The sequence below is a fragment of the Aspergillus udagawae genome (genome assembly GCF_001078395.1).
Source record: "Aspergillus udagawae IFM 46973 DNA, scaffold_6, whole genome shotgun sequence".
Classification (NCBI taxonomy): domain Eukaryota; kingdom Fungi; phylum Ascomycota; class Eurotiomycetes; order Eurotiales; family Aspergillaceae; genus Aspergillus; species Aspergillus udagawae.
Window position 1 is genome coordinate 832,378 of NW_025091269.1, and position 23,050 is coordinate 855,427.

At 50.3% G+C, this 23,050-nt stretch overlaps 8 protein-coding genes across 8 annotated transcripts; 3 read left to right on the forward strand and 5 right to left on the reverse strand.

Moving 5' to 3' along the window:
* Nucleotides 1-137: 137 nt before the first annotated feature.
* On the reverse strand, nucleotides 138-5,276 carry Aud_008056 (uncharacterized protein; the record flags this gene model as incomplete). The annotated part of the gene is made up of 1 exon (XM_043292940.1): nucleotides 138-5,276. One exon carries the CDS (start codon nucleotides 5,274-5,276, stop codon nucleotides 138-140), a length of 5,139 nt encoding a protein of 1,712 aa, XP_043148875.1.
* Nucleotides 5,277-6,563: 1,287 nt separating this feature from the next.
* Nucleotides 6,564-7,437, reverse strand: Aud_008057 (EXPERA domain-containing protein; the record flags this gene model as incomplete). Its single annotated transcript, XM_043292941.1, has 4 exons — nucleotides 6,564-6,646; nucleotides 6,700-6,934; nucleotides 7,003-7,166; nucleotides 7,230-7,437. The coding sequence occupies 4 exons, from the start codon at nucleotides 7,435-7,437 to the stop codon at nucleotides 6,564-6,566; spliced, it is 690 nt and encodes a 229-aa protein (XP_043148876.1).
* A 474-nt stretch (nucleotides 7,438-7,911) lies between these two features.
* Aud_008058 (uncharacterized protein) lies at nucleotides 7,912-10,046 on the forward strand (the record flags this gene model as incomplete). Its single annotated transcript, XM_043292942.1, has 6 exons — nucleotides 7,912-8,030; nucleotides 8,095-8,129; nucleotides 8,191-8,260; nucleotides 8,318-8,485; nucleotides 8,537-8,886; nucleotides 8,950-10,046. 6 exons carry the CDS (start codon nucleotides 7,912-7,914, stop codon nucleotides 10,044-10,046), a joined length of 1,839 nt encoding a protein of 612 aa, XP_043148877.1.
* A 570-nt stretch (nucleotides 10,047-10,616) lies between these two features.
* Aud_008059 (uncharacterized protein) lies at nucleotides 10,617-12,479 on the reverse strand (the record flags this gene model as incomplete). The annotated part of the gene is made up of 1 exon (XM_043292943.1): nucleotides 10,617-12,479. The coding sequence occupies one exon, from the start codon at nucleotides 12,477-12,479 to the stop codon at nucleotides 10,617-10,619; it is 1,863 nt and encodes a 620-aa protein (XP_043148878.1).
* Nucleotides 12,480-13,053: 574 nt separating this feature from the next.
* Aud_008060 (misato family protein) lies at nucleotides 13,054-14,825 on the forward strand (the record flags this gene model as incomplete). The annotated part of the gene is made up of 5 exons (XM_043292944.1): nucleotides 13,054-13,125; nucleotides 13,185-13,387; nucleotides 13,468-13,906; nucleotides 13,965-14,500; nucleotides 14,564-14,825. 5 exons carry the CDS (start codon nucleotides 13,054-13,056, stop codon nucleotides 14,823-14,825), a joined length of 1,512 nt encoding a protein of 503 aa, XP_043148879.1.
* A 628-nt stretch (nucleotides 14,826-15,453) lies between these two features.
* Aud_008061 (Hsp70 family protein) lies at nucleotides 15,454-18,441 on the forward strand (the record flags this gene model as incomplete). Its single annotated transcript, XM_043292945.1, has 1 exon — nucleotides 15,454-18,441. One exon carries the CDS (start codon nucleotides 15,454-15,456, stop codon nucleotides 18,439-18,441), a length of 2,988 nt encoding a protein of 995 aa, XP_043148880.1.
* Nucleotides 18,442-19,025: 584 nt separating this feature from the next.
* Nucleotides 19,026-19,835, reverse strand: Aud_008062 (uncharacterized protein; the record flags this gene model as incomplete). The annotated part of the gene is made up of 1 exon (XM_043292946.1): nucleotides 19,026-19,835. The coding sequence occupies one exon, from the start codon at nucleotides 19,833-19,835 to the stop codon at nucleotides 19,026-19,028; it is 810 nt and encodes a 269-aa protein (XP_043148881.1).
* Nucleotides 19,836-20,393: 558 nt separating this feature from the next.
* Nucleotides 20,394-22,888, reverse strand: Aud_008063 (SDA1 family protein; the record flags this gene model as incomplete). Its single annotated transcript, XM_043292947.1, has 4 exons — nucleotides 20,394-22,269; nucleotides 22,340-22,627; nucleotides 22,702-22,737; nucleotides 22,842-22,888. The coding sequence occupies 4 exons, from the start codon at nucleotides 22,886-22,888 to the stop codon at nucleotides 20,394-20,396; spliced, it is 2,247 nt and encodes a 748-aa protein (XP_043148882.1).
* Nucleotides 22,889-23,050: the final 162 nt, after the last annotated feature.

Genomic DNA, 23,050 nt, shown 5'->3' on the forward strand with positions numbered 1-23,050 from the left:
GGGGGTATGGTATGCGCAATAAAAAGAATCCTCAAGCAAAACAAAGTAGAGAATAGAGCCTTAAAAGTATTATAACAAAGCATCTGATCTCTGATATGGTGAAATGAAGAAATCCGATGCCCTCAAACATCAACATCCTAATATCTAAGCTTTCCAACAAGTCCAAACGTGTATGCTGCCTCAGCTTCACTCTTCATCTGAATCATATATATCTTTGAAAATTTGCCTATGACACCACCTTCTTTTGGCAGGGCTCCGTCATTAGCCTCTGGGATAGACACCGCAATACCGGTCCTTGCGACACGCTCGAAAGCGCTTTCACCCAAGCAAACATCGAGCAGTACTTCACCACGTGTTTTGCCACGAACGACGATGCGCTTCTCCGGTTCGGTGGCCTGCCGAGGCGAGATGGATCCAGAGGTTGGCGGGCTACCTTCGTCGGCGCCGACGCTGTTATCACTGCGTCTACTGCTAGATGTGCCTGGACGTCGAGGTGCGGAGCGAGCGGGCATGATTGTGAGTCTGGCTGCGCCCATATCACGCCACTTCGATTGAGTCTCGCGCACGTACAGCCGAATCTTGGCGTTGGACAGGCCGATTCCATCCGCGCCCTTCATGGCAGCGGCTATTCTGCCGATGCCGGAAGATGAATGATGCGAACCAGAGCCGGCAGAGCTTGAGTGCTGGCTATCCTCCCTTGCACTCCGGGAAGTGATTGACGAGCGCGAGAGATTGAACATCTTGCTTCCGGTTCCAAATTTCTTCAATGCTGAGAACGCGCTACTCATGGTCCCAACACTGCTCTCAGAGTGGTCGGCTAGCGATCGAGGCGAATTCGACGCGCGGTAGCTCTTTCTGCGCTGGGGCCACCCGAACCACCTTCCAGTCTTCGTTGAACGTTCCATAGGAACGGGCTGGTTCGCAAATGGGCCACGTGCGTTTTGCAAAGCAATGTAGGTTGGGTTGTTGATACGTGCCTGATTTATGAGACCGTACAGCGCCTCGCACTCGTCTGCATTCCGAGAACGGAACATGATATTGTTGCTCCAATTGATCTTCGATTTCTCAGTCGGAGGCGAACGAACGCTAATATCGATGGCTGTACCCCGCCGGATGGGCACCAGTGGTGTGAGCTCGAGGGCAACTAGCAGTTGTCCTTGAATTCTATGCTCTTCACCATCCACGTCGGACATGGCCTTGGAGTTCATCTCATACGCCTCGATGAGCCCAGGGCTGACTAAAATCTTGCAGTCAGTGGGAGCTACAGCTTCCCATGTCCCTTTTTCGGACCATGCAAAGACAGAGGCAACGGCAGTAGAAGATTTTGTAGGCTGCGAAGGAACGGATCTATATCCACCCTGAGATGCGGAATTCGAGGGTGATAGCGAGCTGTTAGATGATGCGGCCAGGGTCGATTTGGCAAGGTTGTGTGCATCGACAGGAGGTAATGAGGAGGCGAGTTCGTCCTCAGAGTCTCCATCTGACGTGTCCGACACAGTGTAATCCGAATCCGAGTACATGTCGTAGCGTCGCACGGTGGATGTGTCTGAATCGGAGTAGGTGTCTGATGCTGTAGAAGGCTCATATTCGTGTTTCAATGGCGATGATCCGCGCCTTCTCTGTCTTACATTGGTAGGACTGAGAACAGGAGTGTTCGGTAGACTCGACCCGGTGGAGCTCGGTGAACGACTGTGTGGAGGAGGTGGCGGAGGCTGCTCGTCGTTCGTTTGACTCGAGTCGGAGTTCGATCGAGAATGACCCTTGCTTTTCGAGGGGCTTCCTGGCAGACTATACGAGTCCACAGGAGCGTACTCCTCGTCGTCTGATACCGATGCCAACGACTCAGTTATGTAACTTTGACTACTGCCCTTTCTGATCTTGGGTATGCTGGGCAGGTCCATTGAGGGCACAGACGATACTCGCGGAGATACCTGGTCAATCGTGTCTCTTATGGGAGTTTTTGGAGATTGCTGCTCCATATATGGCTTCTTTTCGCGAACAACGACTGGTGAGTGAACAGGCTTCTGATCTTCGTGACGATCCCGACCTGGAGTCGCTGACGCCTGCTCTTTGTCTGACAGCGCATCTTTCTGCGGGCTTGACGGGGAGCTTTCTCCAGGTCGGTGGACTCGCTTAGCCTTCGATCGTTTCAGGCCTGCTGACGCTCTTTCATCAATTAGGGGAGTCCTGCGCGGGTCACGAGCGTGGAGTATTGATGGTGTAGATTGTGGTGTTGAAGCATAATCCGACTCGCGAGTAATTGCAGAGTAGCCAGATGACTCAATAGCTGAACTGGTCCCACAAACAGTGCTGGGTTCCGACAAGGACTCCTTAGGGGTTGAAGACCGCCGAGCGGTTCGCGATGTGGGCCTTTCTCCAATAGGTATATCCACACTTGTAGGACTAGGTGGCGCTTTTTGAGCCGGCGGTACATCGCTTGAAGGAGCCGTTTGCGCTCTTTGTCGTTGCTTTGCTCTCTCAATGAAGCTCTGGGTCCGACAGAGGGCTGGTGGTGATGGGTTCATTCCCAATAATTGAACCCATTCAAATGCGATATCCTCCTCATCGATCCGTAGCGATAACAACTCCTGCCACGCTCTCGTCTGCCCCGGAGGGCTACGCAACATGACCACAATCTCCCCCTTAAGGTCTCCATTACGCGCAGAAACGCACGTCAGGTCCATTGGAGGGAACAGCAGCCAACGATCCGCGTGGTCAATTTCACAAATTAGCAGATCCCCGCCCGCCCCGTTATCTGGGCCATTGTCTCTTAAAAGTAGCTCCGCCCGACAGTCTACGACCTGGCCTGTAGAATGATACAGAGACAGATTGAAGAAGTCACGGGCGCGGACGCGTCGAGTCTTGTCGACGGTCACATCAGCAAGGGCCCCTAGGGTCGCAGGATCACGCGCACGAGTTGAGTCGATACTGGCAGCGGATTCGTCTTCAAGTCTTGCCCGTTCCTCTCTTGCGCGGCGACGAGCTTCCATGACCAGATTCTGATAGACCGAGGTTATCTCTTCGGCTTTTGCAGACGGAGCGAGCATGTTGATGCCCTTGAAGGTCTTCGCAAGGTACTTCAGTCGCACCAGCGGTCGTTTGAGCAGATAAGCTACATCCACCTTCTCACCTTCACTGTTGACCACGTCACCATTTTCGTCTCGAGCCATTCCCTCATCCAAGCTCTTCGTATCAGCATTTTGGGCGACCTCGCCCTCTTCGAGAGGGGCCAAGTTAACGATAACGTCTCTGAAGCCTAATCGCCAGGCCCGAAGGTATTCGCGGTAGACTCGCTGAGCTCCTTGGGCCCAGGTTAGCAAGGAATCCGAGTTATCTTGCGGAATTCGCTTATGCAGCGTCTTCAAACGCTCGATGGCCACACCCATATCGACTATCGGCTTAGTAAAGTTCAGCTCGTCTTTCGGATCCGTTGATGGTCGAAAGAGACCAGCAGCAATAGCCGAGTCTGACTTTGAGAGGACGCAAGTCAACAGCACGGGTATTACGCCGCCGACGAGAGTCTTGAGCTCGCGCATGTATTTTACTTCGTCAGCCGCTAACTCCTTCAGCAGGTCAGCGACGGTAGCATTAGTTGCGCGGCTCTTGTTCGTCCTTAGGCTACGAGCAGAGCGTAAGCTTCTACTGCGCGTATTTGGAACTGAAAGTACAGACATGAGATCATCATGTGTGGTGAGTCGCCTCTTCAACTGAGAAGAGACAGCTGGAAGCGAATTTGGGTCAAACTGATCTCTCTCCTCCGCATCATCTTTGTTCTGTGGCGGTGTTGGTGCGGACTTGCCTTGAAGAGAGCTAGGTGCAAGTGCCTGTGATTGCCCATCATCGCCTGCACTCATTGTTTCAATCGAGGCAATAGTTGAAAGTCGATGGAGGCCTGTGCTGGGAATGGGTCGTTTGCGGATAAGAGGAACAGGAGCGTTATTCCCAGATACCTCCGAACCGTCGGAGAAAGGCTGAGTATCTGTGTCATGATCATCTGCCTTCAGATCTTCATCGCGGGTGGTAGCCTCCTTTGCACCTGATGATGACCTGCTATACCTGTGTTCGCTGGACTTCTTCCTGTGGATAGGAGAAGAGTCATGTCTCAACTGTTTCGAGGAAGCTTTCCTCTCCTCAGATTTCTTACTCTCACTGGCGACTGAGCCTTCTCTACTTCGCCCATGTCGTTTGGATGTACTCCTCCGACTCTCGCTCTCAGGAGACGGTTCAGAATCTGCGTCGCGGTCGTGTTTGTCTTGCCGTTTATGCGATGGTTTCGCTCGGTTCATCCTAGTGTTCAAGGGTGCAGGAACTTCCACATCAGGATCCATGTCTTCCAGGAACGGATCAGAAGTACTGGAGAGCCAGGCCTCAATTTTGGAGCCCCTAGTAGGAGCCGGCTTGGGAGGCTCCGGTCGCGCGAAAATTTTCCGCGACTCATCCAGCATATGCACGAATATACCTCCCTTAGGGGGTTTGAGTGGCGCGCGAGACTTCGGCGGAGTCTTAGGGCCAGGGCCTCGTGCCCGCCTTCTGGAGAGTTCCGAGAAATCTGCTTCACTTGCTGCCCAATCCGCATCGTCCTCAGTCACTTCTCCCTTTTTCTTAGAACCTTCCAGCGGCTCCAAAGCGTCTCCACACTGAGAGCGATTTGCCGTCCCTGGCCGCGACGTAGACTTCGAAGACCCCTTCAGTTGCACGTCGTCCTCAGTCTTGCTCTCGGTCGCCGAATCCACATCTCGAGAGGCTCGAGATTTCCTACGCTCCTTGATAGTCGAGTCAGATGCGCCTCCAGCTCTGTCCCTGTCGCGGCTGCGTGAGGACGGCGCCGATCGCTCTTCTCCATCTTTCCGACCTTCCTTTCGCCCTAGTCTAGGAGATGGTAACGGATCGTTGACTGTATACTGGGAAATACGCTTCGGGGGCGGTAGTTTCGGCGTTGGGTTTTGAGTGGAAGACCGGTTCAGCTTCCAATGCTCATCGCTGATCAGGCGTTTTCTGGGAGTGCTGTTGCTGCGCTTCCTCGTAGCACCCTTAACGGGCTTGGATTTCGCTTCGCTCGTCGAATTTTCATCGTCGTCCTCGTAGTAAACAACATCGGTGGCAGTGATGACCCCGCCTCCCTGCTGCTGCCACTTACGGACCTTCTCCCGGACAGAATTGGTGTCATATACTCCCAGGGGCACTCCAATATCTAGAGGTTTAGATTTGGTTGGGGAAGATTTGGCACTTCCCCCACGGTTGGAGGGGCGATGCGGAGTGGCGGGCGTCGACGGCATCGATATCTGCTATGGTGAATGCTGATGATTAGCATATTTCTGCAGATAGAAGCAGCTATCCGAGACATAAAATTGCTGCCACGAAGTTCTGGAAGCTTAATGAGACGATTCGATGTCGAAATCTGGGGCGAAAAGAATGTTTTGATTTTTCCGTATTGTCTGAGCCAGAAGCGACCCCAACGACGTCACGCGGGCCGCTTGTTTGTTTATCACGGGAGGAGGGGGAAAAGGCTCACTCACTCACGGCTTGTACAAAAGCATTACAGGATTGGGATCTCAACTAGTTGCGGAAATTTGATCACACAGAACAAACAGAGATGTGAAGAATAAATAAAGAGTTTTGAATAAAGACCACAGTAAACAGGCGGTCAAATGATGGGGGCAGCAGACAACTGTAGGAGGAGACTTGTTAGCTAGGTATGGCTGTGGTCCGCTGCTGGCTGGGTCCAAGTGACGATGGTCAGCTGGGGAATGATATTTTGCTAGGAGTACCTCTCTACTCACAAGAACAATTGATGTGGATATATTATGAAAGCTCGACTGACCCTGGATGACAGCGATGTTGAACGAGTCCAAGAAATGACCATCTCCTCTGGAATTCGACCGATCCAGAGCTTTCAGCGTGTGGCATATCTCCCTAAGTAAGGTTCTAAAGTCAGTAAGGTACCTATTCATGCTGCCCGGGAAACGTGCAGGGTCAGCGCTAACTTTCTAACCAACCGTATCGAGGTGAAGTGGAACGGAGTAGATAAACTAAATCGTCATCTTGTCTAGTCCGTAGCAGCTCTCTTTTAGTCTTGCAGTCCAATTAGCTGGACTCGTTAGGTAGATATGAAGGAATCGTTGAGTTCCATTTGTTTCACTTGTTTCTGGCATTACTGTCATTCATGTGTATATACTGCCACGATTTGTATATCCACACCTAAGTCGGAGCCCAACCGATGGTTTGAACAATTCATGGCAACATATTCATCCATAGACTTTAATTTCTGTATTATTATCTAGAGTAATTGGCCGTAATCAGATCATGACAGCATAATACATGTGCCTCACATACAATTATAACTTGCTACTTCAAAATTCTCTAACGAGGTAGCTGTCCACGCGTCACCAAGTGGGTCTGGCAGGCTTGATCTCAATAACCTCGTCAGGCACATCGGTCGCATTGATTCACATCAATCCATATTCCAGTCAAGTCAGTATGTAGTCGTATGCTCCATCTGGAGTTCCGTTTGCGCAACGATGATTCCCAGGAAACCGTTGGCTGGGGGCGGGCGATCTCGAAAATTATCGAGCCTTTTTATCTGCAGACATTCGCTGCAAAGCTTTGAAGGCACTGGAGATCACCTTGATACTCTGAGAAAGATAATCTGCGACAGATATGAGTATGTATCGGCTCCAACATCCAGGCCTTGGAACTTACAGAAGGGGATAACAATCCAAATGAAGTTCATGAGAAAGTAGTAGATCCAAAAGTAGTACGCTTCAGGTCGGCAGTAAGACCGTCCATGGGCAAAGTGATCGTATAAGCTCGTGGCATAGTACAATGTATCGCCGTACAGATGGCTCATGCAGACAATCAGCTGCAGTGGATGACGGAGTGAATGTTGGTTGAGGATTAGGTATGCTACGAAGAAGCACAGAGGGCCCCAGATGAGCTACTAGCTGTGGTCAGTCGTCCTGAAGCAGAGAGCCTCATCTGTGTAGTAGGTTTTATGGCACGTACCACTGTCATCGTCTCCAGGCACAGAACCAACGTGTCCGAAGTCATATATCTCGAGTCAGATAGCGAATATTCCTTCCACAACTGACCGAGGAAGTCCTGCGCAGAAGCCACGTGGTCATGGTGGATTATGAAGTAGCCTTCAAAAATGCAATGTATTGTCCCAGCTGCTTGAGCGGTTAGAAGGCCATTGTCCACTTATATGCATGGTTTAGAAGAAGGGACCTTACAGAGAACAAACCACAGAATAGCAAACCGGTCTGCCTTTGGCAGACTTGGTCGTAAGAAGCTGACCCAAGTCAAAGTCCCTCCTAGAATGACTGAGGTTGCGATACTGGAGGTAGCGAGAAGGAGTTGGATAGAAGTCTCATTGGGAGCATATTGCTTAATATGCGCATCCAAAGGATAATAAGGATGAGAAGAGCCTTGACTACTCATAATTGCAAAAGAGTCAATGCGCGAAGAAAATTGACCTTGTCTTCCGGTGTGGGATAAATGTTGGACAGCCGTGACAGCTTGAAAGCAAGGATGGATATTCTGGCAACGTCTGCTTTTGTATATTCACTTCATGTTCAATCGCAACCTATGCTCAAAACAGCCGCCAAAAATCACAACATGACTTTGAAAATCCCTGAAGAAACAGTATGATCCTAGATGCGAGCTTTTCATGAACTTTAACTTGATATACCAGGTCCACCAAGATAAACAACTGGGTGGATGCTCCCACTTACTCAACATGGTTAGCCTTAGTTCCTCAGGCATCAACGCCGCCTCGGGTTTCTCCACAACGTAACAGGGAGCCCACTCTGTTCTCGGATCGCGCTTATCCTCCATCATCACCACTATAATTTGTCAGTCCTTTCAATCACTTCATGGAGCCTGGAAGCTCCTTGATCAAAGCGCATTGTTCCCATGGCTCCTGGTCCTTTTAGGAGAAAGCCTCTGGGGCTCGATGTACCCCGCAACCCTACTCCTGACTCGCCGCCTGGTCTTGCGGCGCTATTCGTCATCCGCTTTGATATCAAGGCTGGGTGAGCTTTACCATCAGCTTGCAAATATGTGGCCTACGGCGACTGACTACGAATAATGATCTAGATACGTCATTTCGTGGAAACGTACCATTCCTGGAGGTAAGTGACAGTTATCATCGAGAATTGGGAGCCACTGAAGCTGACGTATCCGGGTCTCCAGTCGAGATAGAAGGAGTTGTCGAATACAAATCGCTTCCATCGGGTCTTCATAATGTCTCTGAGGATCTAGTGTACGTTGGCGACCCGATTGATCGCCTTCTGTGTGCTAATCGATTGTCCTTGCCTAGATATTTCGTCCATGAACAGTATGCCGGTATCAGTTCATTCATCAACCAACCCGCGGATGAAGCAGAGCGCAATGCGCAGATGTTTGCCGTGGGGGTTCTGGTCCCCCTGAGTTTTGGTAGACTCGGGAAGAGTTGGAGGCACGCTCCAAGGCTAAAGGAATTGGCAGAGTGGGTGAGATCTCTCATGGCTCGCAGTACCGTCTGACATGCTTGATGCAGGACCTATGCCAAGGATATGACAAACACTCAACCTTTGTCGGACTACTGGGATAACTTTGAGATACGTGTGAACGATGCATCGACCGTATCTGGTGATTCTCCTCTGGAATCACCTGTCGGCCTCCGGTTCAGAGAGCGACCGGACAGCTTACAGCGTAATCGCGCATTCAGCGACGCAATAGTACTGGAAGCGTCCAGGCCGGCCCTAACGCCTTTCCATCCAGCGTCGTCACTTCCCGAATTTCTTGACTCTTTCGGTCCTTTGATATTCCCATTGTACAGAGCAGCATTATTACGCAAGCGTATTCTTTTCATGGCCGAGGCGCCTGTCCATATACCCTGTAACTATGGTAAATGGATCCGCCCCCCCTTGTTACCCGCATGTCTTGAGCGGTCTTTGCTAACAAACGCAGTATATGATTTGTCGTTGTTAGCATCGCTTCCAAATTACCTTATTCCACTGCTTCCACCTGGCGGGTCACTCCCTCCCCGACCTCGCCCGCTGTTCAATATCGGCATCCACGATATACCCTACCTTTCATCCTTCGTGAACGTCTCCGTCAAGACTGAGCCCGATGCGGCTTGGATAGCCTGCAGCACAGACAGTGTGCTGAGCATGAAAAGCGATCTCTTCGACGTCCTGGTTACTCTGCCTCCGCCACATGCCAGGAGCGCAGCCCAAAAAGTCTTCCCTAAAATCTCCGTCTTGCCTAACCGAAACACGCAGCATAACTCGTCTCAAGCAATCTACCTGAAAGCCACACAGCGCGATGCGCGTCGCTACACCATGCTTCGTAAGGGCTTACGCCACATCTCCTACGATGACACTGCATCTGGTGAAGACGAGGACTCCGATGCTGCGTCTACATACTCATCTAGTCCGGTCGTCGAGCCCCTGTCATGGACACGTCTAGCCTACACATCCTTCATCTGGTGGGCATCCGCAGGCGAGAAGCGGGACGGACTTACGGAAGAAGTGGAAGAAGAACGCCAAATTGAGCAAGATACGCGGCTCCTAGCCAGCATGGAAGCCATGCCGACGCCGTCCTCGGGATCTCTTGGCCGCCATTCGATGCAAGCAGAGGATGCTTCGCAACCTCCCGAAATCGCACTGGTCGCCTACTTCCGTCGCCTGACGACCCAGCTCTTCGTTACGTTGTCGGACGTGATTGCCCGTCAGGATAGCAGAGACGGGGAACAGGATGAGGATATCGGCGCCCCGTACGAGGATGAACAGGAGGAAGCGGACCCCGAACCCTCCATTTCCGTTGGCAGGGAAGATTCCCAAGGAGACGACTCGAGACGGCCCTTGCTGCCATCTGCCGCCAGATCTTCACCTGAGGATGACGAGCCGGTAAATATCACCTCCGAGGATATGACGGAGATGGGCCTCGATGTGTGGAGCGCTTCTGACCGTGTCTTTGTCGAGGAGTTGGTACAGTCATGGTGGGGTCGCAAAGCCTACGTTGATAGTGCGCGCATTAAATGCTGTGGGATTTCGATTGTCTGATGAGGCCGTTGATGACTGTCAATATTGGCCTCGTCATGGTAAATATCCATTTGCCTTTTGATATATGTACAACGTTAACCTCAACGGAACTTCAAATGATGGGAGAGGGAACTCATTCATGGTATTTGGTCGGGTTCGTAAAAATTATGTGCTGGTAATCATATAGCCACTGAAGCAGGATTCTATGTACCATAAATATGCTTGACAAAGGAAAATGGGGAGATCATGCAAATCTCAGAATGAATGAGAGGGTGACATGCAAGTAGAGCTCCGCTGAAACATAAGCAAACAAAAAGAGCATTTTCCTTTGCACCCCAAGTATCGTAAGCCGTCGTTATATACCAGCAGAAGAAGTCCCAAACTCGGGTCAGCCCATAGTGATCCAAAAGAAAAAGTAACCCCCAAAGGCAAGAAAGCTCCATTTAATTAGCCCGAGAAAACTCAAAATCAAACGCCATCTCATTTAGACATCAGGGTATCAAACGAAGATCGGTCAACAATCGACAACAGCTCAACTATGATGTGCTTCAGATACCAATATAGTCTGTTCACGTCACGGAGGGGAGAGGTTTACCGGCGGAACATCCTGATCGGAGCGCTTAGATCTCGTCGGACAGCTTTATCCCCGTCAGTCCTCACTGCCGAGTTCTGAACGCCAGGGATTCTTTGCGCACCCCGACCCGGTGTGACACCCCCTCCTCCGGAGCGAAGGGTAGCCTCATTGGCACTGGCGGATCTTTTCATTGTATTAGTCTTCCCTCTTCGTGCTCGAATTTGCGCTAGAGCTTGTTCTCTATCGATGGACGTTCCAGGTAGGGGAACAGAATGAGGAGCGAGCGCACCATCTGATTCTGTAGGTGCATTGCGATTATTTTCAATGCTGTACGGTGGTGAAGGGGAATCCCAAGGTACTCGGATACGAGCTGGGGATGGTTGGAGACCAGGAGCGAAAGGTTGGACTGAGTCTTCTTTAACTTGCACCATGGGCTCAAAGGACGTCTCGTGCCGATTAACATGCCTTTCTTCGAAAGGACTAACAAGCAACTGCTGCGCGGACAGGTTTTCGCGAGAGATCGACGATTCGAGCCCGCTTAAAGATGTGCCTTGGGGTTGCTTAGGAGGCGATCGAACTGGAGACGGAACTGATTTGAAAGTTCCCGTCACAGGCGAGAAAGTTATCAAGAGTTCCTCTGGTTCTTCTTGAGGCCTTGCCTGCTCCGTAGGTCTAGGCCCCTGGAACGGGTTGGCAAAGTGTGAATGATGCTGGGCTTTAGGGCCATGAATGTCATGGCGGTCTTCTTCGATGATGTTTTGAACCTTGTCTTGGGCTACGGCATCTTCGCAGGTTGGAGCATGGGCTTGATTGGTCTGTTCCTTTTCTTCTGCAAGCCTGCAGGAGCATCGTTTGAATTCGCATTCCATTCTCAGAAACTCAATCATGTCCTCGGCATCGAGTCTCATTTTTCTCTCATGCTTGAGCGTTTCTTCGAGGTCATCGATTATCCCTTGCTGAGTGTTTGTGGATAGTGTATTTTGATCACCTTGCCGAGGTGTCACATCTGAAAGTCTGAGTCTCTTTGGAGGAGTGTCTTGCGCCGTGGTCTGATCTGTAGATTCCACAAGCGGTGAGTGCGTCGATTCCTCAGCAGGCCGTTTTGGCCTGCGAGGTGCCGGGGTGAGCATAAACGCGAGATCTCCTTCTGCCAGCGACAGTCTTCCGATATTTTCGTTACCCATTTCTTTTGCTTGGGCCTGAAGGCTATCTGAGCGACGATTGGCTTCAACATTGCGCAAGCGTCCTTTGAGAACTTCCAGCTCTTCAGTCAAGCCAGCAAGTGCGTATGCTCGCTCAAATGCCTCTTGCTTCGCTTGTTCCTTCGCCGCTCGCTCGCAGAGAACTTCCTCTTTCAATCCCTTGGTTTCCGACCTTGCGTGTTTCAGTTCCTCCTGCAATTTTACCAAAGCGGATCCCGCGCGAAAAGCCTCTTTTCTTGCCTTCCTAATCTCTTTTTCAAAGACTGATCGTTCATGCGCCTGTCGTTCTTTGGCTACTTGAAGTTCTTCTAGCAATGATTCGAGTCGCTCGCTTATGCGACGTTCGCGTGATTGTGCCTCGGAAAGCTGAGCGGAGACACTAGCTAGAGCAGATTCTGCCTCTTCGCGACCGAGTAGTGCTCTCTGAAGCGCGGCCGAAGTACCTGATGATGTTGATGGCTGTGGTGTATTTGCCGGGCTGTTTCCACGAGACAGATTGTTCAAGTACGCTACTCTTGCCTGAACGTCGGACATCCCCCTTGTCTTCTTTCGTTGCTGTATATCCAGAATATCCGATTGCCGTGATGGAGAGCTAAGAATGATCTGTTGTTGATTCATCCGCTCAGGCGAGAGTGGGTGGAGGATTTTCGTAGGGCTGGACAGAATAGGGGAGTCCATCGCGAATAGCTGCTGATGGGTGTCAGACCAAAGGTGATACGGTCCGTATGGTGCTAATCAAGCATGACAACCGCTGAAAGATTCGCGATTGTAGGGTATCGCGGTGGAGGTTGATTTGGTTTGAAACTTGGATCTGATTGTCAGGCCTTTATCGAACTGACGCACCCACAACACGCACGCCAAACATGTTTGTTCAGTTCTTGCCTCATCTGGTAAGCGTCAGGTGACTGTTGCTCTGGACAACAAAGCTATACTATATTAAGCGTATGGGTCTCACGTGTTTGATAAAGAGGCACTAAACTTGATCAGGCATCCAGCTCCAGATAGTCCGTGCTTCATGATGCGATAACAGTTTGAGTCTTGAGATATTTCCCTGCGGGGTTTCTCGAGGAATTTATGTTATTCTACCGCGTCTGTTCTGCCTTCTCTCTTCGAACACTGAATGGATCATCCGAATTTGACTTGTATGTACCACTATGCGCTCGTTCTCACTTGCCATTAAGTGATGTAGAATCGCCTACACTCAAGCCAACCTGTTGCTCACTAGCACATACCTCTCTAATATAAGCGCAAAATGCATGAAATTATTACGCTACAACTGGGGCAACGAGCAAATTACTTGGCTACACATTTTTGGAATCTCCAGGTTAGCAGAGTCTTTTTTCCCTGTTGTTGTGTTTTTGACCTTCAACTGAAGCCTTCAAGGAATCATACTTCACCTACGGTGAAGCGGAAGAAACACCAATCAATCACGATGTCCATTTTCGACCTGGCATTGGGGCGGATGGGTCGGAAACTTATACTCCGAGGACGCTGATCTATGACTTGAAGGGTGCTTTTGGGTCCCTACGCAAGCATAACACCCTCTATGAGTTGACTACAGATGCAGATCCCGGGCAAGGTTTATGGTAAGGTCGCTTCTTTCCGCTCCTCTGTTTTTTCAGCGACCTCAATGAATATGACTCACCTTGAACTTTTTTCGTTTCAGGGACGGAAAAGAAGTCATACAGCGTCAAACACCAATCATTCAGAGCGAGTATCAAAAGCACTTGGAGCAAGGGCTTCCGGCCCCAGTCCTCTCCTCCGATACCGTGCGCTACTGGTCAGACTATAACCGATTGTTCTATCATCCGCGTTCAATAGTGCAACTCAATGATTACGAGTTGAATTCAAAGATTATGCCTTTCGAAGACTGGGGTGTCGGGGAAGATTTGTTTGGAGAGCTGGACAAAGAGCATGACCTACTCGACCGAGACTTGAGACCTTTTGCGGAAGAATGCGATCAATTGCGCGCCCTCCAATTGTTCACAAGCTCCGATGATGCTTGGGGTGGATTTGCCGCAAAATATGTGGATAGGCTAAGAGATGAATTTGGTAAAAAATCTATTTGGGTATGGGCTATCGAAGGTGGAAACAAGGTTCAAAGAGTGAGTCTCTTCCCTACTAGATGTCTTAACTGAAACTCATCGCATTTGTTCCATGCAGCACAACCAAATTAAGCGCGATATGAACAAAGCACGATCTATACACTCTATCTCCCCACAGTCGTCGTTGTACGTGCCTATCCTGGACCCACCGACTCACCTCCCCAAGACAATTAGCCTCGACGCTCAGTCGGAATGGCAGACTTCAGCACTAATCAGCACTGCGATGGAAACGGCGACGCTTCCCACTCGTCTTCGTTCTTATACGGATTTTGAGACCTCTCTAGCGGGAGAAGATGGCACGCACAAGATTTTTGAGCTGCAATCTAAGATACTGCCTGAGGACATGAGCAATCATACACGACCCGTTCAGATTACAGAAGATCGGGGGACACAAGCATCGAAAGGGGAATCCTCGAAACTTAGACCAGAGTTTGACTTGGACTTCTCATATGATGATCCGAACAACGGTGATTCGCATATATTCAATCAAGTTCAAGTTGGCCGTGGATATAGCCCTGAGGTGCCCGAACCAAGGGACGATCTTGGATTAAAGCGCAAGGAACGCTTTTATAACTCTGAACCAATGCTCGAAAGGTGAGCTAAGACGCTACGCCATTAATAGAGATTTTATAATGCTAATCGACAACGATAACATAGCTTTTACATCCCACTAGCATTCCCTATTTTGGACAGCTCTCCTCGCAACATGTTCTCAATGAAGCATACGGACGCAGGGATCAACGTCGTTGCAGCGCTGACTGCTTCATCGCGAACAGCAACAAAGCTCAAGGCTATGGAAGCGGTGGCTGGGCGGGTAATCGGAGTTGATGAACGAGAGAACCTCGTTAATGGCCTGGGAGAAATCCGTGAATCTTATGAGATAGGATGGATGAGTGGTTCAGATTTCGATGACGATTGAGCACCACAGATCGCCTTTGAAACATGAACCCATGATCTTGATTGAGGACAACGAACTACTAGAGAGGTAGTGACACGAAGAATAATGAAACAGAATGATCGAATCACATAGTCCAATGTAGAAAGGTTGGTGCCGATCTTCTGGGTAAAAATGCAAAATTGCTGTATCGAGTATGTTTGCATCACATACGTCCAAACGTGTCCTTATCGAGGCCCGCAACAACAATTTGGGGCTCTTCAACTTTCGCAAACCCATTCTTCACGCTTACTGCCAGGTGGCCATTTGTATAGATTTGGCTGCACTCTTGATGGATTCCTCTACTTAATGACTTGTAAGTCTGGCTGCGTCCCCTAGCCCAATCCGCTCACAGGGAACTGACGTATGGCCATTTCCTATAGTTCACGACAAGCTTCACTACCGTCATTCGTGATACTTGAATGTACAGCCCGTTTTGCACCGTTCCTTCTTTCGATAATTGCTAGGGGACGCTATTTGAGGGACTGTTGTTATTCATTTATATTTTTCTCCAATTCGCGTCGGCTCATTCGAGGTATGCTCCTAGACTCTTCCCTCCCAGATGCTCGGTACAGTGTCTGACCTCTATTATTGCGACAGCAATACTCCCAAGATGGCTCCTCCTGGATATCGATTGAGAGCATTATCGCTTTCCCCAGTCTTCTCCTTCCTCATCCTTCCCTTTCTACTCTTCTTCCTCAGCTTCCCGGCTCCTACCTCCGCTGCTGGATCGGCAGTTCTCGGTGTCGACGTAGGTACCGAGTATATCAAGGCCGCGCTTGTCAAACCCGGCATTCCGCTTGAGATTGTCCTCACCAAAGACTCGAAACGAAAGGAGTCGGCAGCAGTTGCGTTCAAACCCACAAGAGAAAGCAATGCTCCATTTCCTGAGAGATTCTACGGCGGTGACGCGCTAGCCCTGGCGGCCCGTTATCCCGACGATGTTTACGCAAACCTCAAGGCCTTGCTCGGAGTTCGTTTTGAGAATGGCGACAATGAGATGGTTAAGACCTATCATAGCCGTTATCCCGCCTTGAGATTGGAAGCTGCCCCTGGTGAGCGAGGTACGGTTGGACTGCGCAGCAATAGGCTGGGGGAGGCTGAAAGAAAAGAAGCGTTTCTTGTTGAGGAACTCTTAGCCATGCAGCTGAAGCAGATCAAGGGTAATGCCGACAGTTTGGCCGGAAAGGGATCTGACGTCAGGGACGTGATCATTACATATCCCTCGTTCTACACCGCTGAAGAAAAGAGAAGCTTAGAGTTGGCAGCCGAACTAGCAGGTTTGAAAGTTGACGCTCTTATCAGTGATAACCTTGCTGTCGGCCTGAACTACGCCACTAGCCGCACGTTCCCCAGCGTCTCGGATGGCCAGAAGCCCGAGTATCATATTGTCTATGACATGGGAGCCGGATCCACCACGGCCAGTGTCATACGCTTCCAAAGTCGTGCCGTGAAGGATGTTGGGAAATTTAACAAGACCGTACAAGAAGTTCAGGTCTTGGGAACCGGCTGGGACCGGACACTCGGAGGAGATTCTCTGAACGATCTTATCGTGCAGGACATGGTCGCAAATCTGGCTGAGGATAAGAAATTGAACGGCCGTGTAACTCCTGCTGAAATCCAGGCGCATGGTAAAACCATGGCAAGGCTTTGGAAGGACGCCGAGAAGGTTCGCCAAGTGTTGAGCGCTAACACCGAGACGGGCGCCAGTTTTGAGAGTCTTTATGAGGAAGACTTGAATTTCAAATATCGTATCACTCGATCCAAATTCGAAGAGCTTGCTGCGGATTATATCGCTCGTCTCGGAGGACCTATTCAGCGATCTCTGGCCACGGCTGGGCTACAACTCCGTGACGTCGACTCTATTATTCTCCACGGTGGCGCTATCCGCACACCGTTCGTGCAGAAGGAGCTTGAACGCATCGCTGGATCTTCTGATAAGATCAGAACAAGCGTGAATGCTGATGAGGCAGCGGTATTTGGTGCTGCATTCAAGGGAGCTGCTCTGAGCCCCAGTTTCCGCGTCAAAGATATTAGAGCCAGCGATATCTCGAGTTACGCTGTTTTGCTCAAGTGGGCCTCAGAGGCCAAGGAAAGACAGCAGAAGCTCTTTACTCCGACTTCCCAAGTTGGTCCTGAGAAACAGGTTACAATGAAGAATCTGGACGATTTTGAGTTCAGCTTCTATCAACAAATTCCCACCGGCGATGAGGTCGTCGAATCGCCGGTTCTCCGTGTGCAGACTCAAAATCTAACTGCTTCTGTCGCCCAGCTGAAAGAGAAATTCGGTTGCTCGCCAGCCAATATCACTACGAAGTTTTCTATGCGTCTCAGTCCCGTTGACGGACTTCCAGAAGTTACGGGTGGATCCGTTAGTTGTGAAGTCGAGAGCGTAAAGAAGGGAAGCGTCGTTGAAGATGTGAAGGGTTTCTTCGGGCTTGGGTCCAAGAAGGATGAACAGGCACCTCTCGGTGAAGAAGGAGAGCCCACGGAGTCAATTACACTAGAAGCAGAAGAACCCCAAGTTTCGACCACATCTTCTGCTGCTGAAGCTTCCACAACGTCCGCCAAGGAAACCAAGAAGGCTGCACCGCAGATGAAAGTTGAACTGATTCCCCTCAGCTTCACGACGTCGCCTCTTGGAACTCCCGCGCCATCGGATAGCGAAATGACTCGTATTCAGACCCGTTTGTCTGCCTTCGATGCTTCAGATCGGGATCGTATTCTGCGCGAGGAGGCTCTTAATGAACTGGAGTCTTTTATCTACCGGAGCCGGGATCTGGCTGACGATGAGGAATTTGTCAAAGCGCTTAAAGCCGATCAACTGGCCGAACTCCAGGACAAAACCGCCTCTGCCAGCGACTGGCTCTATGGCGATGGTGCTGACGCTACAACGTCAGAGTTCCGGGCCAAACTTAAGTCTTTGAAGGATATCGTCAACCCTTCTCTGAAGAGAAAGCAGGAGAATGCGAATCGGCCGGCTCGGGTCCAGCTGCTTCAAGACTTGTTGAAGAACTCGAAAACAATTCTTGACATTTTGCAGAAGCAGATTGAACAAGACGAAGAGCTCTATTCCTCGAGTCTCTCTAGTGCAGCCGCCACCCAGTCCACGGAGACCTCATCTTCCACAACTACCTCGACGACATCTTCCAGCGAGTCGTCTTCGACGACGGCTGATCCTCTCGATGATCTCGAGAAGGACCCCTACACGACGTCCACACCCGAGACCACGTCGACCACCACAACCCCTAAGCCCACCGGTCCCAAGTACTCAATCTTCCATCCCTCCGACCTCTCCAGCCTCACCAAGCTCTACGAGTCCACAAATACCTGGCTCGAGACCCAGCTCGCCCTCCAGGAGAAGCTGACCGAGTCCGACGATCCAGCTTTGACAGTCGCAGAGATCGACACCCGTCTCAAGGAACTGGAACGAACCATGAACCGCATCTATGAAAAGATGGGCGCAGCCGCAACCAGGTCTGGTAAATCATCCGGGGACCAGTCGAAGGAGAACGGCAAGAGCAATACCCAGAAGCCCAAGAAGGACAAGGGGAAGAAGAAGGCCGAGAAGGCCAAGGCTCCTCCCAAGGACGAATTGTAAACTAAATATGTATCTGATTAATGATTTGTATTAGACTCTTAAATACAGCTGCCTGCAGCAAAACGGTAGAATGTGGCTTTGAGCATTTAGTCGATTTACTGCCATTCAAGACCTCGTTTCCAGGATTGTCTTGACCATTTTTCACATGGAATTAATGAAGGTCACAGTCGGTATGACTTGTCAAGGCAAGCTTGTGCATTGATTGAAGCAGAATAGCTCGCTGTTATACAGTAAAATCTGTCAAAGCGCCTATTCCATAAGATACACGCCAGATTTCGGTTCAAGTGGAACACAGGAAAGGCTTCCCGAGAGCCTAGGGTATTTGTACATCCATTGCCTCGAATCGTGCCAGACAGGCAGAAACAGAAAATGCGATAAGGGCAAATGTGTGAGTAAACATATACGGAGACACGAAAAGAAGACTAGGGAAGAACTTCGACAGCCCCTGCCGCAGGCTTCTGAATAAATCACTGAAATCAGCTCAGTGTTGAGAAGCATCCTCGCGCCATTCTGGACGACGGATGATATATCGGAAGAAACCGACTGATCCTTCTGAACCATGATCAGGACATCAGGTAAATGTTTCATGCCCCTCCCATTTCAACCTCACAACCACCCATTCGACCAGGTAAATAATCGGTATCAACCTCTTCCCGCCTACGAAGGAACACTGGCTCTTCGAAGTCATCGACTTGCATAGTCCCCTGTTGAATGGCTTGGTTTTGTAACGCAACGAATCGCCGCCGTTGGTGTCCCAGGCTCGGACAGAGGATGGTTCGACCAGGTATGGGGTCTGTAGTTGCAAACGCATTGTGTTCAAATTCACTGGCGTATTCATCCGTGTCATCAGTGTCATAGGATCGTTTCTGGCCATTGTTGGCCGAGTAAACGGACTCTTGACTGCTGGGAGGGAGCGAGAAGGCATCACCGTCGTCAGTGACGATGTCGACGTTGTAGTCCCTTGTGTGGGACAGCCGGTAGACTGGATTAGAGTGAGGTTGGATAGTGTAGTCGCTTGATTTGGAGAGGCCGCAGAAAGGAGCAAGCTCCGCGCGGATGGTGGGACAGCCTCTACTTGTGGAATGTTCATGCTTTGCGGAGATAGTGATGGTACTGGTAGGTGCATCGAACATCTTCACACCCTTCGTCTTGTAACCTTCAGCGACTGATTTGCGGACGCGCATGCCGACGGAGAGGAGAGAGGACTGGATTTTGGCGGGGAGGATGGGGGTGGGAGAATGGGTAGCGGCAGCATAGTGGCTGTGAGAAAGATGGGGGCTGCATGCAGCGTCTGTGCCATTCGAATCCGACACGGCTGGAGAGAAGAAAGATGTAATAGGTGTTTGGAATCGTCTGCGCTTGGAGTCCAGGTTGCTGTTCTGCGCAAGAGACATCTTGATTGGAATATGGTGATTAACCTGGAGAATGGAGGTAGTGGAGTGGAGAGAGGGTCTGCAGTCAGTGTTGCTCTGTAGATATACAGTGACCAATAGAAGTAGTTTGATTGGCCGAGAAATCAGCAAGAGATTTCAAAGAGGCTAAGGGGAAGAGCACGGCATGACTGGCATGCAATATGATGGAGACTGGAGATTGAGAGAATGCGTTAACGCGACACGGTGACGCGGTGCACTTTAAGGCACGTGACGTGCTGGCGCAGTGATCGGGCCCAGGGTTGGCTAGGCTTGTCCATTGACCTTTAGACTGGAATAGATCCTCTAAGCATGGATAGAGATACGAAGCAGAGCTGATAGTCAAGAGATGTACTTCGTCTACCGAACGATAACAAATAGAAATGATAAGGATATGGTGGGCAGAAGCATCTCTTGAATCCGGATAACCCAGATCGCACCCAGATCGCAAAAACTCCAAGTCTGAAATAGTAGATCAACCAATGGTATCTGAAAGAGCTTTTGGCCGTCTTAAGTTCTCTCCTCGATGCTATCCTACATATACTATGAGCCGGTGTTTCCTCTCCTACCACCACGCTTTTGCCGTTCCTGGTGAGCCCGCAAGACGTTTCGTGTTTCCACAAGACTTCTCTTGCCCTTGCTCTTCGCTTTTCCTAGAGTCATGAAGAGATTCTTTCTGCGTGCCTTCTCCTTGTTCGTGGTGCTCTTTCCCTGCGCTTCCTTGCGCTCCTTGCGCCGTGCGGTCACACTCTTGTACTCGGACCGATCCTTGCCCTCCTTAGCATGAGCGATCCGCTCTTCGCGCGTTGCTTTGCCAGCAGACAGAGCTGCCAGACCTTCAATCTCTGCAGCTGTGAGTGGATCATCCGCATGACGAGAAGGCCCATTCTTTTGGTCAGAGCGGAGTCTCTTTGGAAGTAAAGAATTGACGGCTGCCTCGTTGCGCAGCTCTGCGAGTTTGGCCAGGTCGGCTGGCGTGAGAATTCTAGTCGTCGCAATATTCGTCTTCTTCGTCTCGGATTTCGCAGTCTCTGACTCGGCCTTGTCCTCTTCCTGTTCGCCTTGCTTGGCCTTCTTCGCAGGCGGGGAATCGTCATCATCTGAGTCGCTCAGCTCGATTTCCGCATCGCTCTGCACGTCAATCCATCCACCGGAATCATCGCTATCCTCGTCATCTTCGACGTTCCACTTATCCCAGGCCGCATCGTCTTCTGCCTCATCGTCCTCATCATCTTCAGCATCGGAGGGCAGACCCTTCTCGATTCTCCGTTTTCGGCGCTCTTCCTCCTTCCACTTCTCCAGCAGCTCAAGACCTTCGATTTCGCCAGTCTGTTGCTCACCGAAACGACGCTCCTTCTTCTCTCCAGCCCGTAAGCTCATAGAAGCCTCCTTACCGCGGTCCCGTCTCTTGAGCATGTCCGCGCCGACATCTCTGTACAGACTAAGTAATCCTCTGGCAGCCATGACCACACCCTTGTCTTTACTCTTCCTGTACATAACGAGATCTTGCAACAAGGTTTCGTTGATCGCTAAGGGCTGTCGGGCACAAATCTCTCGAATGGCGTTGAGACCAGCCGTAGCCACCTCCGATGCTGCTGCTTCAGAGACAAACTCATTGGCGATCTTCTGCACAAGAGGCTCCAGGACATCAGGCGGAACCAAGTCATGCGATGCTTGAGCAAGGGAAGCAAGGAACGATGTCACGGAGGCCTGACGTGGTGTGAGATATTTCTGAAAGTAAGAGTAGAGATGCATGATATGCAGTCTGTGCAATCCGACGAGACGAGAGACTAGTTGTAGAACCAGGAGCTTCTGCTCCAAGTTCAAATTCGACTTCGTGTTCTGAAGGTGTTTCGCGAATAACGCCTCGGCGAATCCTTGGGGATCGTGCAGAAGATGAAGTGCGGAAAAGTTCAGAGGATGCGGTTGGCTCTTCTTGCGTTCTCGCTTCTTGACTATGGCTTTTGCCTTCTCGACCGCGCGTGACTTCTTTCGGGTCTTCTTGTTAATCCCAACCTGATGCTTCACTTTTCCGAGGTCGATGGTCTCCTCATCACTGCTCTCGTCTTCCATCTCCTCTCGTTCCTTGTCGCCGCCCAAGAAGAAACGAACACCACCAACTATCACTTTCTCATTCTCTGACAGACTAGCCTCCTTCATGATTTCAACGGCCTTAGCATCGGTCCAGATCTGCCGTTTCCATAGTTCGCGCGTGAGCTTGATTGCCCACAAGCCTTTGGAAGAGGTGCGGTCTGACGTAACCAAGTTGAACAAGACGGTCTGCATAGTCCGGTTAAGCTTGTGATTCGTTGTTTTTGCGTTTGATGAGCGCAGGTCCATGAGAATCTTCTGGAAAATCAAAGCCCGAAGAGTCTTGCTCGGTGTTGAAATAAGAATAGGGAACAATGTCTGTAGCAGTCTAGATATATGAAATAGCTGGATTAGTCGAATATCTTCGGGTGAGCACAGCATTGTTCAATTTCACTTACGTCGCAGAGTCGAGTAATTCCTTCTTTCGAAGTAGCACTAAACTTCCGACAATCTTTTCTCGCAGTTCGTGTTCCAGAACCAGATGGTGCTGGGTGAGGATATCAATGAGCTGCTGGGGAAAGTCCTTCGTTATAGTTGGATAGCAATCGGCAACATGAGCGATAAAATCAATCAACTCTCGCAGAGAAATGATTCCGGTATCGGTGGCAGCCGTTGGCGCTGCCATGAAAATCTCTCGATGACTGTCATATTGGTAGTGCTGGGCCCGAAAGTCCTCGATATACGACCTGGACACCACGCGCTCATGTTAACGGTCTGTGAACTCCAGAAGAATACTGAATTTCGCGCGCAAGCAACTCACTTTGGATCTCTGCGAATTTTATGCTGTAGATTGGGCCTGGTAACTCAGACGGACTGTGTTAGTGGCGAGCGAAACTTCTCTCGGGGTTCAATAACTGTAGATTGGGACACACACAAAAAAAAAAAAAAAAAAGAACTTACAGGTCAGCTTCGACCTTTTCCAAGGCCCCCAACTTCCGTTTCACCATGATCTCGAATTATTGCTTGTTAATTCGAGCGTTGCAGGTTAGGGAAGCGGCGGTAGTGGTTGGGATATTTGATAAGTCAAAAGCTCCGAACTTTTTTTTCTTCGGACTTTTTTTTTGTATCGATAAGCGGTGACCGCTACGCAGCCGACACATTAACTTTGA